The sequence below is a fragment of the Clarias gariepinus genome, chromosome 12, assembly GCF_024256425.1.
Source record: "Clarias gariepinus isolate MV-2021 ecotype Netherlands chromosome 12, CGAR_prim_01v2, whole genome shotgun sequence".
NCBI classification, from domain to species: Eukaryota; Metazoa; Chordata; class Actinopteri; order Siluriformes; family Clariidae; genus Clarias; species Clarias gariepinus.
In genome coordinates, this window is record NC_071111.1 from 27,046,525 (window position 1) to 27,062,981 (window position 16,457).

Consider the following 16,457-nt stretch of genomic DNA (forward strand, 5'->3'; position numbering starts at 1 on the left):
TCTATCTCTCTTTCTCTCAAACACACACACACACACACACACACACACAAATATCCACATTTTGGTTGTAGAATTTTTATTGATCAATTTTTAGGAAAGACAAATACTTTTTTGACATAATCTCCTTTTTTCAGTGCATTTTATCCATCTGTCTAAGGTTTTTTACTCCCCTATTAAAATCTTTTTTAGCCTTAACTGCCACGAATGCACCGCAATCTTAATAAAAACGATAGGGCTGTTTTCAGGGGTCCAAACAGGTGAAAGTCAGATCAGGACTATATGGAGTAGCGTTAATTTCATCAACGAAAATAATGGCGAAACATATTGGTTGACGTGCTATTTTCTTTGACTAAGACGAGATGATGACGAGACGTCACGGATATTAATCAGCAGTGACAGTGACGAAATTAGCATGCGATGTTGTTAACAAAAATAGACAAAACTAAAATGTGGCCTAAAAAAATCTAAACTAATAAGACATCATCATTACAATCTGCTGTGATACGGTGTTCATTCATTATGGTATGAGCAACAGTGTTTTCCGGGTCACGGCACTCGGCATGTCAGTAGTACTGTAGTTTGCGCGCACAGTGACAGGATGCTACAAACTCAGTCATGTTTAACTCTTTGTTATCACAGCAGTATTACTCAGGGCAAAGAGACGAACCGGTATTTGGGCCCATTTTCTTCATATTAAACCGGAGTAAAAAAGACGATGTGTAGTTATATAGGAGGGGAAACAGTGGGGGCACACAATTACAGGAAGAAATACAACAAACCTGAAGAGACGCATCATGGCCTATCATAAAAAACACCCCCCTTATTTTACAGCCTCTTTGTGGTAAGTATGTTACCACATGTAAACATAATTATGTTGTAATGTATTTTATTTAATTTTGTTTCATAGTTAAACCGTAGCTAAACATATTAAGCTAATAGGCTAGCAAATGACCCGTAGTAGCTATCCCTACAACAGTCCAAGTGTGTAAATTCATTAAAAAAAGGTTTAAAAACACTGTATTGTACTTTTAAAAAATGGAAATGCAACAGCTGTTGTGATGGTTAAAAATAAATATAATTAGCTGAAAACATCAGATGAAAAATACATTTTAAATGTTAAGATAACTATTTTGTGAAAAACATTTAAAAAGGGGTTTTGACGACTAGATTGACTGTAGGGTTAATCTTATTGCTAAAATGTTATGTTTTCATTGACTAAATCTAGACTAAAATGTCTAAAGCGAATAACATGGATTATTTAATTTCAAATGGCATTTGTAAAATGATGGGCTCAATTAGGTTATTTCTCAAAATTGTGTTTCAAGCTCGAAAAAGTGGCAACTTTTTATGAGATAAAAGTGGCTTTGTTAAAAGCCTCAGTGATGTGCATGGGAAGCGAAGGCCTTATCTTGTCCAATTGCACAGATAACACTATTAAAAATTGCAAAAAAGTTAATACTTGCTATGATAAAGTTTCAGAACACACAAGACATGACAGCTTGCTTTAGCTCTCTCTCTCTAAACAAACAAAAAAGAACATTCCAGAGTTAGTCCCACTTTGCAGTTTAAAATCATCTCCACTCTTCTATGAGAGTTTTTCACTAGGGTTTGGTGTGTATCTGTGGGGATTTGTGCTCATTTATCTACAAGGGCATTAGTAAGGTCAGGCACTGATATTGGGTGAGGAGGCCTGGGTACAGTCAGTGTTCTAGTTCATCACAAAGGTGTTCAAAGGGCTTGAGGTCAGGACTCAGTGCCGGACACTCAAGTTCTTTCACTCCAATCTTGGTGTTTTAATGAAGCTCACTTTATTCACAGGTGCATGATCATGCTGAAACAGGTTTTGGCCCCCTGGTTCTGGTGAAGGGGAATTGCAATGTTGCATATTACAATTTCCATATAGAATATTTATTGAGAACATATAAAAGAAATAATTTGACTAAAGTTTTAAAGTTGTTTTTTACTAAATATTACTGAAAAGTCACTACTTAGCATAAAACATTTATTCACTGTATAAGCAATTATGTTCTTATTAAATCAATAAGGTACTTAAAATAGTAAAGCATGTATATACAGTGGTGTGAAAAACTATTTGCCCCCTTCCTGATTTCTTATTCTTTTGCATGTTTGTCACACAAAATGTTTCTGATCATCAAACACATTTAACTATTAGTCAAAGATAACACAAATCAACACAAAATGCAGTTTTTAAATGATGGTTTTTATTATTTAGGGAGAAAAAAAAACCAAACCTACATGGCCCTGTGTGAAAAAGTAATTGCCCCCTGAACATAATAACTGGTTGGGCCACCCTTAGCAGCAAGAACTGCAATCAATCGTTTGCGATAACTTGCAACGAGTCTTTTACAGCGCTCTAGAGGAATTTTGGCCCACTCATCTTTGCAGAATTGTTGTAATTCAGCTTTATTTGAGGGTTTTCTAGCATTCTAGGGTTTTTCTTCAGCCATTCAGAGGTGGATTTGCTGGTATGTTTTGGGTCATTGTCCTGCTACAGCACCCAAGATCGCTCCAGCTTGAGTTGACGAACAGATGGCCGGACATTCTCCTACAGGATTTTTTGGTAGACAGTAGAATTCATGGTTCCATCTATCACAGCAAGCCTTAGGTCCTGAAGCAGCAAAACAACCCCAGACCATCACACTACCACCACCATATTTTACTGTTGGTATGATGTTCTTTTTCTGAAATGCTGGGTTACTTTTACGCCAGATGTAACGGGACACGCACCTTCCAAAAAGTTCAACTTTTGTCTCGTCGGTCCACAAGGTATTTTCCCAAAGGTCTTGGCAATCATTGAGATGTTTTTTTTAGCAAAATTTAGACGAGCCTTAATCTTCTTTTTGCTTAAAAGTGGTTTGTGCCTTGGAAATCTGCCATGCAGGCCGTTTTTGCCCAGTCTCTTACTTATGGTGGCCTCTCGGATGAGTTGTCTCTGCGCTCTTGGGGTAATTTTGGTCGGCCGGCCACTCCTGGGAAGGTTCACCACTGTTCCATGTTTTTGCCATTTGTGGATAATGGCTCTCACTGTGGTTCGCTGGAGTCCCAAAGCTTTAGAAATGGCTTTACCAGACTGATAGATCTCAATTACTTTTGTTCTCATTTGTTCCTGAATTTCTTTGGATCTTGGCATGATGTCTAGCTTTTGAGGTGCTTTTGGTCTACTTCTCTGTGTCAGGTAGCTCCTATTTAAGTGATTTCTTGATTGAAACAGGTGTGGCAGTAATCAGGCCTGGGGGTGACTACAGAAATTGAACTCAGGTGTGATAAACCATAGTTAAGTTATTTTTTGACAAGGGGGGCAATCACTTTTTCACACAGGGCCATGTAGATTTGGAGTTTTTTTTCTCCCTTAATAATGTAAACCTTCATTTAAAAACTGCATTTTGTGTTCAATTATGTTATCTTTGACTAATAGTTAACGGTTTTTGATGAGCAGAAACATTTAAGTGTGACAAACATGCAAAAGAATAAGAAATCAGATAGGGGGCAAATAGTTTTTCACACCACTGTAAATGTCTAAAGGCCTGTCTGTAATGTTGTGCAGTAAACTCCAGGGAGAGAGATCAGAATCAGCAGCACCCAGCTGTGTCTCCATGAAGAGTGATTGGTCTATGGATCGTCCTACAGGGTTTAATGCTGGAGACTCCTCACCTCTACACAGGTAACGTCTCCTCACTGTTAATGTTACTGCTGAAGTCACAGTTAAAGGGAAATTCATCCAGATAAACATGGTAAACTAAATACTAAAACATCATATCTGTTATCTTTAATGAAGCCACTATTAAGTGTCCAAATATTTTTTGTCTTTGTAAGATATTTTTTCTTAAAAATGTCTTTGTGGTAACTTTAAAATAAATGCCACTTGGTTGGACATAGTGTTTAGCGATGTAGATAAATTATGTTTCTAAGTATGGATTAATTGTCTAAGAACGTTTTTGCTCACTGTTTGTTCTGTCATCACAGATTATCTTAATTTAGACACTGATAGGACACCAAACCAAAAGAATGTTCTAGATTTAAGTCAATATTCAACCAGGAAAGTTTGCTTGATGTAGTAGTAGGAGTCACTCTAACTACAAAGAGTTAATTTTGAAAGATGGTTATAGAATATGCTGTCCCAAGTTGGGGAAAAACTGAATAAACAAAGGATTAAATACCCTAACTAACTTAATCTAATAGGGAAGAAATCCCTTTATTTACCGTGACTTGTACAACAATGCATAAATACATAAACCTATATTCAAATTGGAGGATATCTATAAAACTACTTCTATCTCTCTTTCTCTCAAACACACACACACACACACACACACACACACACACACACACACACACACACACACACACACACACAAATCTCCACATTCTGGTTGTAGAATTTATATAAATAAATTTTTAGGAAAGTCAAATACATACTTTCTCTTCTTTTCAGTGCATTTTGTTTTGTACTCCTTTATTAAATTCTTTTTTAGGCTTAGCTAATATAAAATGTTAAATCAGGCTTCCAACATACAGTAATAGTATATAAACTGAAAGAGTTATGTACATTGGGTTTTACATTTTGAGGTAAAGTTGGTGAAATTCTAAGAAGATCAAGTCTGGTAGCCCAGGTGTCTGAGACATTAACCTTTTGTCTTTATGTACTTCCTGACCACTGGGTAGGGTCCCAAAGTAAATCTGAATGCGAATCTCAAGGCCAGGCTGTGCCTTTGTGTCTATGATAGTGTGAAGGTCTGGGTGATACTGTCAGGCTGATTAGATTAGCACCTATTAATTTGAAACGCACTGTTATGCTGATGAACTTCCGTTACTAGGCTGATTCCTGTACTACACAGATCGTCTCCACCTCTCTTTATCCCTCTCCCTTGAAAAGTATAAACTCTCCAGAACTGAGTTTTTAGTCAGACTACAGTGACGCTCGGCGAGTTCTTAATAAAGAGTAACTTCTGCTTGAAAGAAATCCCAATGTCTTCTGGTCTCTGATTCGTTAACATTGTTAAGGAATGTTTACTGTTTCTCCACTACCTTTTAACTCATCACCTAAACACCATATTATTATGTTATGTTGTGTTTTGTCGCACTGTCACTTTGTTGCTTTTGTTTGCACATTTGCACATGTTGTCTGTTGTCTTATAAAAAAAAAATGTAGATAGTCTTCCTTAGAAAGTTAGTTTTTGTTAATTTATGTTGTAATTTGTGTTAGGTCAATCTGTCTTGTCTCTGCTAGCCAGATAACTAGGCCTCTTAGTTAGCTAGTTAAGTTTTTCTATTAATTTATGTTGTAAATTTGTGTTGTCTGTAGCACCTTGGTCCTGGAGGAACGTTGTTTCGTTTCACTGTGTACTAACTGTAAATAGTTGAAGTGACAATAAAGCGTACCTGAACTTGAACTTGACAAAGGGAAAAAAGTTCCCAACAGCTGCAAGCCATAAAATCGCCGCAATCTTCATGAATACTTGTTCTTGTAGGGCTGCTTTCAGATCAGGACTGAATGAAGGATGCTTCATCACCTCAAAATGAAAAGTGTCTGCAGTGTGCGCAAAAGTGTGTGGACGTGCATTTTCATGCACATTCACAATGCCCTTGTCCCTCCACAAAGGCAGTCCTCTGTCTGAGGTTTTGGATACATGTTTTCAATAGGCGTCTCACTGTAACAAGCACTGTTGATTGCTGAACCTTTTTCCTGATAATGTTTCAATACTGGCCCTTGAGAATCCCGAAAAGAGAGTATTTCCGTTTCATACTTTGCCATTTACTCTCAGGCTTCATGAATCCATGTCTCATCACCAGTAATGATTCTCTTAAAGAAACTTTCACCTTCCATAAAGTATGGGTCCAAATTTTCTTCGCATATATCCAACCCCTTCTGTTCATGTTCTTCTGTGAGTTGTTTTGACACCAGGTACATCCTCAGACCACAAAAAAAAATTATAATAACTGTACACTGCTCTTCTATCTTGCAAATCACAAGTGGGTAATTCATTTTTACTCGCACCACAGTTACAAATAAACTAATGTAACGTACTGGGGTGACAGTAGCCTTAAACGGAAAGCGCAGCCAACAGAAGTTTTAATACTATATGACCAGAGTGCGGCTAGTGCTGACAACAAAGACAACTCTCAACTGCAACTGATTACCTAAATCATGGTAATATTTAGGGCTGTGCAATTAATCAAATTTTGATTTCTGGTCTCAATGATTACAAAAATGGTGTAATCGAAAAAACGATTATTCACTTTTTTCAAGTTATTTTGACCTGCGTTCTGACGCATACGCGCATCCTTACACCCTAAAAAATGCTGCTGGGTAAATATTGGACTAACCAAATGCTGGGTTAATTTAACCCAGCAAAATGGGTTATTTTTTTAACCCAGCAAAATGGGTTAAATATTCAACCCAAATGCTGGGTCATATTTAACTATAATGCTGGGTTAATTCTACCACATAAATTGGTTAAATGTTCTACCCAGATGTTGGTTCATTTTAACTGGAATGTTGGGTTAATTCTACCTCACAAATAGGTTATTGTTATTTTCATGTTTTACAGTGAATCTGTAAAAAAAAAAAAAAAAAAAAAACTACCCACGTCTATTAAACAGTTAAATTACTTTGATATACTGGTTTATTACAAAAAAAAACTTAAAAGTTTTGCAAACCATACATATATGCAATGAACAACATCCTATTAAATGTTCATAAAAAAAAAAACATTTATTTTTTTAAAGCACAAGAGCAGATAATCAACAGTGACATCATTACTATACTATTACTCACAAGGGCAGAATGGAGTAATAACACAAATAGGCTGAGGCAGCTTCTACAGAGCAGAACCTGTGTGACAAAACTATCCAGCCCTGGTCTCATTGCAACATACAAACACTGTCTATGACTTTTCAAGTAGGCTTGCTATTTTATAGCAACATTACAAAAAGTCCTCTACAGGAGCACACTACTTTGGATAGTTAATGTCAAAAATATAAAATGCCTTGAAGCACACATCAACCGCCCCAAGTAGTGTGCATTGCTCCAGAGCCTGTCCCACCAGAATGACGAATGCCTGAGAGCAGCGCTGGTCATTATCTCCCAACGTCAGGATGTACAGTAGGGGTACGGCCTTGACCCTTCAGCTGAAGGTATTCCAACATGTTGGTGCCAACCTTAGAAAGAAATGAAATAAGGTAAAAAAAAAAATTAATAACAAAGATTAAACTGAATAAGACTATCAATTTAATGTGTAATAGGATTTATACTAAATAAAAAAATTAAAAAGCTAGGGTATAGGTAACCTGAAACAAAAACATGGAGACAGCTACTACCAAAAATAAAATAAGCAAAATAAGCATGGCTTTTGGGATAAAGCTCGTATGTGTATATATATATATATATATATATATATATATATATATATATATATATATATATATATTATTATTATTATTATATATATATATATTTTTTTAAGTCAGACTAGTTGATCTTGTGGTCTGCATTGATTTTAAGCTAATTACCGAGGAAATGCATCGTCAGTTATCTGTACAGCTGACTTAATTTAGCCTGAGTCACAAGCAACTTTGGTTAAAGAGGGCTACCTGGTTAGCTTACATGCAGCAGTCATATTTGCATACTACTTGCCAAAGGGGGAAAGGTGTAAAATATTGTAATAACTTGGGAGAAACGCGGGCGAATTTTGACTGCGGAGTAAATTACTAACTAGTAAAAAACGTGAGGGTTAGCAGGTCTGGATATTTGTGAGAGGGTCAGTGTTTTGTAACACCCCAGCATTTTATTGTCTCAAACAGTGAGATTAATAAAGTTCTAATGTTAAAGTGGTTGCAAACGCTAGCAACCTAACTAAATGCTAGCGTCATGCTAATACTACACTTACAGTTTCGTCACCCTGCAAACATTCTACAGAAAAAGATAAAAAGCTCAGACATCTTATCCGTTTCTTTCACACACAGGTGGGGTTCTTTGGCTAACTATAGCAGCTATTGTCAGCTAAATTATCTTACCTCACACCAGCCTGAAAGTTTAAGTGTAACCTTAACACGGTAACAGTAATAAATGTTACATATAGTAATAATTTTTTAGTCATATGTGACTTAGGTGAGTAAACATGTGTATACAGACCTTGTATTTAGCGTCATTTTCCCTTAAATGAACCGTCATCACGAAGCTCTGACTGACAGCCTCTGAATCCACCGGTGAACTTTGGGGGAGGAGCCAATCAAACTTCAACCCAGCAGCTGGGTTACACAAAAACTACTCAACTCTCTGTAAATAACCCAGAAAAATGACCCAACAGCGGCAACCCAGCGCTTGGGTAGAAAAAACAACCCAGCGTTTTGTAGTGTGGACTTTCGCCCTTCCAGAAGCCCGAACTCTCCCACTTTATACTGTCAGCGAAGAGGTTGCGTATGTGGTATCTGATTGCATTTAAAAATCAGAGCGAGTGAAGATGGCAAAAAAAGAGTAGCCACAGAAGTGTTTGGTCAACAAAAGAGGTAGAAGCAATTCTGTTATTTGGGAACAGTTTGGATTCGAAGAAAAAAACATATTAGGTGCAAGATTTGCTATGAGGTTGTGTCGGCACCGTTTGGTAACACCACAAATCTTTTTAACCATTTAAAATTTAAACACAGGCCACATATGACCAACTAATAAAGAAACAGAAAGAACGACGAACAAGCTCTTCAGTGCAACTGCGTATCCATCCAGCTCAGAAAGGCACAAAAAATATAACAGATGCCGTTGCATACTTTTTAGCTAAAGACATGTAAACATATTTGCTGTTAGTTTTGAGCGATAGTTTGCCAGCCTTAAAATATTCTTGGACTGAGTTACTGACTGGAATTTTATTATTAATTATGTTTAAAATGTAGAATGTTGTAAAATGTTGTTTTGAATTTTTCAGTTTCTTAAGGCACATACAGGAGCAAATTTATTTTGGACTAATTTATTTATTATTTTATTTATTATTTATATTTTATTTATTACTAGTTTTCAAAAGATTGTGGAAGTGCACTACATTGTTGATCTTTTTTGCCTTTATCTGTTTTATCCGTCTTAATCTGTTTTAAGGAGAATTCACTGTTCTGTTTAATAAACGCATTATATTTCCAAAGTCAATGAGTAATCGTGTAAAATAATCGTGATTTCAATTATGACCAAAATAATCGTGATTATGATTTTTTTTTCCATAATCGAGCAGCCCTAGTAATATTCAAAATAACACTTAAAAACTGGAAACAAAACAGAAGCAGCCATCAGAAGCCAGTCTACAGTGTGACAGATTCCCAAATTTCACTTAAAACCTGAATAGATACAAAAACTTTCTCTAATCCTGGCTTGATTACAAATAGTTAAGTCATCTACAATTGTTACAGGTAGAATAATTAACACCCAGCAAATAAACAGCCTTTGGTGCTGATGAACAGGAGAACAAACATCCACAAACCAAAGCCCTGATGTCTTCAGCACATAATATCAGGCTGTGAGATATTTAAATTATCAGACAATCACGATAAATAATGAGTCAGAGCACCATTCCATGTGATTTTAATAATGACGTTACCTTCAATTTAATACAGGTAGACTAACGCACCTAAAGCAATCGTCCAGTAAAATCTCCTGTGCTGATGAATGTGAAACTTGTTTTAACCAAAGCTCTGACATCTGAACTGTATGTGACTTATACACCTTTAAGAATTAGCAAAAAAAAAAACAAGGTGGAGTTTTGAAATAAAACTGAAGCCTATGGTGGTAAATTAATAACTTTTTTAGTCCACATATTTGTTTATTTGTTCATGCCATGCTTCTGAATAAGATTAACAATAACTCCTAGTCAGGAAAAGTCTAGAATCTGCATCCTGGAGCTACAAATTTTCTTCAGTTGTTAATTTTTTTATTTTAGCTTTATTTGGTAAAGAAGATATGGATTGTTAGAGTTATATGGTTATAAGTAGTTAAGTAGGATATTTCGGGAATTATCATATCAGTTTATTTATTTCCATGTTACTAATGGACCAAACAAACTTTCAATTGTCTGCGCACATGTTCATCGTGGATCACAGGTCCTACACAATATGTTGTTTGGCTAATGTAGATGGTGTTGCCAAGTTTAAATCATATCTTGACATGTTAATGGTTTTGTTAAACATAGCTAATAAATAATAAAAAAGTTAACTATTTTATAAACTACTTTAAAAAAAAAAATCAGATTATTAAATTAAATCCCTATTAATTGAGAGACTTAATTGAATCTGGTCCCTATTATAAATATGGTGACAAGGCTCACCAGCTTATTGCTTACCTGTCAAGCCCACACCAGTCCTTCTAGATGTATTGCCCACATCTAAATATAATAACAACAAGACGAGTCTTCATTATCAGAACTGAGGGAAACAGTTCTCAATATAGAATCAGTTGAGAATAACTCATGTGGTTCTTTGAGGATGATAGGAGATGGTGGACTTCCCTAGAAAAACATGGAGGCCACATATTAGGTGGATGTAGGAACAATTTTATTACCATCAGTATTATCAGTATGCTTATTAGCCATATGCTTATCTAAGAAAAAGAAGCATTATAAGTAAAGAAAATATAAATGACAAAGAAGGCATAAGAATGACAGGAAGTAAAGGTGGTGAAATGATCCAGAGATAATGGGAAAGATTTCTGAGTTAGATCACATCATAATGGGAAATTTTCTGAGATGATAAGGAACAGGAAAGTAGTGAGTGAGGTGACAGCAAAGGTCCTTCCTTGGCAAGCTGCATTTAAACAAAAAAAACATAGAAGTTCCTTGGTCCTCTTTCCAAAGGGTGACTAGAAAACCTATTTTACATCTCAGGGCTAACAGGAAACATACTGCAATTTTTTTTCTGTGCTTGCCAACATTTAAACTCTTAGACCTGGGCATATGAAATCAATTATCTTGTTTTATAAGTTATTCTCTAGCTGTTTCTCTTATTTTGTGACTTAACAAAATTAAAGATTTATTTATTTTTCCTTTCTGTATGGACAGAAACTAATGTGAAGGGAATTTTTTTTATTGATCTTTTATTTGATACGTGGAACTGCAGAAGTTTCTTATGAGTCTCAGCTAAACGTTGGAATGCATTTTTGCACGGAATGAGGATTGTGGAATTTACGCTTATTTTACTTACATTAAACTCACTTCTCACATGACAAACGTCATGGGCAGTGTGCAGAGCAGGAAAATTTAAAACAGAAAATAAAGACCTAATGTAATACTACTTATATACACCTCAGTTCTAATATAATACTGCATAGAAAACACACAAACTATGCCTTCAAGGCAAATGTTTAGACTATAGTGGGAATGATCAACTACAATTTTTGTTCACAGTGATCTCCAGAAGGCAGGAGACAGAATAGCAGGGAGGATCATCACAGATACAGGGTAAGATAAAAACCAACAACATGACTGTGACACTGACACACTGCTGTTATAAACCTCTCTGCTGTTATTAACTACAGAGTGATTAGATTATAGAAAACATACAACCAAATAAAACAAACACATAGTGAGAACATTATAAAGAGCTATCAGTTATAACCATTCAGAAAAAATTAAATCTTAAAGATTAATTATTGGACCCAATGTTTCACCACATTTCTACTTCACCATCTCACAGGCACGACCCAGAATCTGCTGGTGTCAATGAATTTCAGGCCAAGTTCAAATTAAATCTGATGAAGCAGTTTCAGTTCTTGAATGGAGTGATAATAAACCTGGGAACCCAAACACTCCTGAATGAGATCTACACAGAGCTCTACATCACAGAGGGAGACAGTGGAGACGTCAATAATGAACATGAGGTGAGACTGATCGAAGCAGCGTCCAAGAGAACAACAACAGAGGAAACACCAATTAAATGCAATGACATCTTTAAGCCCTTATCTGAACAAGACGAACCCATCAGAACTGTGCTGACAAAGGGAGTTGCTGGCATCGGAAAAACTGTCTCTGTGCAGAAGTTCATTGTGGACTGGGCTGAAGGGAAAGCAAATCAGGACGTCCACCTCATATTTCCACTTCCTTTCAGAGAGCTGAATTTGATAAAGGACCAGAAACTGAGTCTGATGGAGCTCCTTCATGTCTGTTTTAAAGACACAAAAGGAACAGAAATGTCCAACAGAAAGGTTCTGTTAATTTTTGATGGATTGGACGAGTGTCGTTTTCCTCTAGATTTCCAGAACACAGTGAGAGTGTGTGATGTAACTAAATCAGTTTCAGTGCCTGTGCTGCTGATAAACCTGATCAAAGGGAATCTGCTACCCTCTGCTTTCATCTGGATCACCTCCCGACCTGCAGCAGCTGATCAAATCCCCTCTGAGTGTGTCCATCGAGTCACAGAGGTACGAGGGTTCAATGACCCACAAAAGGAGGAGTACTTCAGGAAGAGGATCAGTGATCAGAGCCTGGCCAATAACATCATCACACACCTGAAGTCATTAAGAAGCCTCTACATCATGTGTCACATCCCAGTCTTCTGCTGGATTTCAGCCGCTGTTCTAGAGAGAATGTTGGGTGAAGCAGAGAGTGGAGAGATTCCCAAGACTTTGACTCAAATGTACACACACTTCCTCATCATTCAGATAAACATCATAAGAGAAAAGTACTCAAAGAAGCAGGAGAGTGATCAAGAAATGTTTCTTAAACTGGGACAACTGGCTTTTGAGCAGCTGGAGAAAGGGAACCTGATCTTCTATGAGGAAGACCTGAGAGATTGTGGCATTGATGTGAGAGAAGCAGCAGTGTACTCAGGTGTGTGTACGCAGATCTTTAGAGAAGAGTTTGGGCTTCACCAGAGTAAAGTGTACTGCTTTGTTCATCTGAGCATTCAGGAACATCTCGCAGCTCTGTATGTGCACCTGATGTTCAGGATAGACAATAAAAATGTTCTTAAAAAGAGTCAAGCTTCAACACAGAAGAAGGAAAAAATTACTGTTTTAGATGTACACAAGTCTGCTTTAGATGAGGCTTTAAAATGTCAGACTGGACATCTGGATCTTTTCCTTCGCTTTCTTCTGGGTCTCTCACTGGAGTCCAATCAGAAACTTTTACAGGTCTTAGTAACACAGACAGGAAGTAGCTCCCAAAGCACAAAGGAAACAGTTCAGTACATTAAGGGGAGGATCAATGAAGATCTTCCTACAGAGAAATCCATCAATCTGTTCCACTGTCTGAATGAACTGGGTGATAATTCTCTAGAGGAGGAAATCCAACACTACCTGAAATCTGGAAGACAAAATAAACTCTCTTCATCACAGTGGTCTGCTCTGGTGTTTGTGTTACTGACATCAGCACAGGAGCTCGTAGAGTTTGACCTGAATAAATATTTCAGTCCAGATAAGATAACAGATGATGTTCCTCTGAAGCTGATGCCTGTGATTGCAGCATCCAGAAAAGCAATGTAAGTAAAGCTGAATATAACTGTTCTACTGTTACTGTACATGCTACTGTAAGAAAGCATTACAGTAGCATGACTGGATCTTTGTGAAAAACATTTTTACAAATATTTGCTGTGGGATGTTTTGATCTCAACATGATTTAGGGTGTGTAGGTGCATGTTATTCACAAGTTCTGACGCGTGTCTTTAGTTACAACAACTTATTTTACTGTATTCCTTTTAGCTTACTGTCTCACGTTATCACGGTCAAAAGCTTGTGTGCTCCAAACCTTTCTGTATCCTTCCGTGTCTTAACAACAACTACAACTAACGTGCGTGATAGACATGGAACTGCATAACTGTGGGATGATGTGACAGAACAACCCATGAAGTGATGTCACAATACAAATTATATTTATGATACTTAATGCTTAATGCTTAACTAATAAACTGAAATAAGATAAACATAACAACAAATCACAAGAATGAAATATGGCCCTTACAGGGTGGATTTAATACAATTAAATTAAGAATTAAATATAATAATAATAATAATAATAATAATATTTTTAAAGAAATTCATAAATAAATGAATATGTCCAAATGGTATTTAGTAGATGTGTGTGTGTTTGCGGGGGTCAGCTGATTTCATTTGAGGAGAAAAACACAAGTTATGATTTAAAAAAAAAAAAAAAAGTTATGCTGGTTTGAGTTGGATATTTGGTGTATGTTTACATCAAAACGCCAAGCTACATCCAGTTTGACACCTGCTAAGTTGCAATGTCACCACCAAATGACGCTTTTACAATTTGCAATTGCAAATGCAATTTTGTATTTATTATAGTGTCGCCAAATGCCATATTTGGACAAAATCTGATCCTGTTTGTCAAGTTGAATAGAGTTTGACAAATAGAAACACACAGTATAGTTATAGGTTTTGTTGGTCTTGGTCTATAGATGCTGCCTATAAAATTTGGTAAAATTTGGACAATTTTGTAGAATATGTATTTTAAGTCTTTTATGTACTTATCTACATCATTATGACATAATAACAAAATGGCCACAAAAGTAACAACTTTCTAAGGTAGGATAAAGGTACAACTTGGTTGTCTAAGTTTAATGATTGTAGCTTAAACCAACATGAAGATACATACATTTGAAAATTAAAAATTCATCAGCTCACTGTAGCATCCCTGCGGACTATTGTGATGAAAGACTTTTACATTTTAAAAAGTATTTTTTAAAGTTTAAGTTTAATTGGAATTAAATAAATCTAGTGCACTGCACAATCCATGTTAACATGCACTGAAATGTTGATTGGCTCCTTATAGTCATGGTTGGGCATAGCAGTGGACAGTTAGGACCCATATAACACTGAAGCTGAAAAACCTCTTTGGTGAAAATATCTTTAACCCCTGTGGAGTCATTGATGTTTCAGTCTCAGTTTTGCATTATCTACACCGTAGTAGAATTCGATGAATCAAAAACAAAATGACATTTCCCTTTGGGCTTGGTCCACAGATGTTACATATAAAATACACAAAATTCAAAATGGAAGAAAATTAAATATGGCAAAGTTAATTTAAATAAAATGTTATTTATATAGAGCTTTTGATAAATGTCATTAATGCAAAGCAGTTTTACAGAATAAAAAAAATGTAAATATGTAAATGTGAGCAAATGTTTATAACCTATAATTAACAGTCCCTGATGACCAAGCTGAGTGGTAAGGAAAAAGTTCCTGAGATCAATAGGAAGAAACCTTGACTTAACAGGGGACACATCCTCATTTGAATGATAATAGATGGGTAGGAATTGATTTGTTGTCATACTGTGTCCTATGAGGCAGAAAGTTTAGTATAACAGGAGAGGTGTTTATGTTAGTATAAAGTCCACTTTTGTTGTTGGTTACCTGTATAAGGCCGAGTCCAAGACCATTTTCATGGTCAAGTGAAACCATTCCCACTCATCAACAACCTCCTAAGCAGACCACATACTGTAATACCATCCTCAGTACCAAAACAGAGTCTTTATCCGAGGGGATCTGCAACCAGAACCAGGGCTCCAGGACATGTCAGACAGGTCAGAAGAACAGAAGGGGAAGGGATGGCTTCCTCAGGAGTGCCTTTAGGAACTCGGGAGTGATACAGTATGTAGATCGCCAAAAAGAGATATGGTTGGACCAATATGTTTTTTTCAAAACTAATTGCGATCATTTGATGAAGGAATGATCAAAGGTGAAGGAAAACAAAAAAGGCAAGTACGTTAGTGCATTTCAGCCATTGTTGTGTTAAAGTGACATTAGTTTCGTCCACTTGCTACAATAGAGGACCTAGAAACATTCCAGAGAAAAATATACTGCTCATGAAACAGGACGAAGTACACTATGATAAATTTTCTTACAAGTTGTAAGCACAAATGTTAGTCTACAAGACGCTCCTCAATGTACTTCAACACAATAATGGCTAAAATGCACTGACAATTTAGGCGACCCTGAAGTATGAATCATATGGTCTTGATTTTTTTTTTTTTTCCTTCAATAGTATTTTTTCTTTTCATTTTTTGTCTTCACCTGTTTTTTTTTACCCCACCCATTTGTTCTGACATAAGACCTTACCCTTTAAGGTCTCTGTATTTATTTTATTATTTTTTTAATTCTTTGTTTCTGAAACATTTTTGATTACAACTATTTACAACAAATCCCAAGATCCGCCAATATTACCTATACAGTGAAACCTTGGATTGCGAGTAACGCGGTTTGCGAGCGTTCCGCAGGAGAAGCAAAGATCTTTAATAAATTTTGATTAGCGAACTGAGCCAACGGTTTTTCTCTTACTTGTGTCTTAGTTTGCGTCTCTTACTGGTATAATCAACATCCGTGCATGCGTGTACTGTTCACTATAACACTGTGACCACGTTTGTGTGCATAAAACATATTTTATTTTGTGTCTGTATGCGTGTGTGTTCACAGCGCGCGTGTAAAGCTAAAGCAAGTCTCATTAAAGATGTTACAGATT

The 16,457-nt window shown here is 36.3% G+C and overlaps 1 protein-coding gene across 1 annotated transcript in view; it reads left to right on the top strand.

Annotated features, from left to right (window-relative positions):
- LOC128533817 (NACHT, LRR and PYD domains-containing protein 12-like) overlaps positions 1-16,457 on the top strand; it is a 75,917-nt gene that overhangs the window by 692 nt on the left and 58,768 nt on the right. The window contains exons 2-4 of the mRNA XM_053508077.1: positions 3,566-3,682; positions 11,394-11,447; positions 11,683-13,464. Of these exons, the coding sequence (XP_053364052.1) occupies positions 3,566-3,682; positions 11,394-11,447; positions 11,683-13,464 (1,953 nt within the window). The remainder of the gene's footprint in view (positions 1-3,565; positions 3,683-11,393; positions 11,448-11,682; positions 13,465-16,457) is intronic.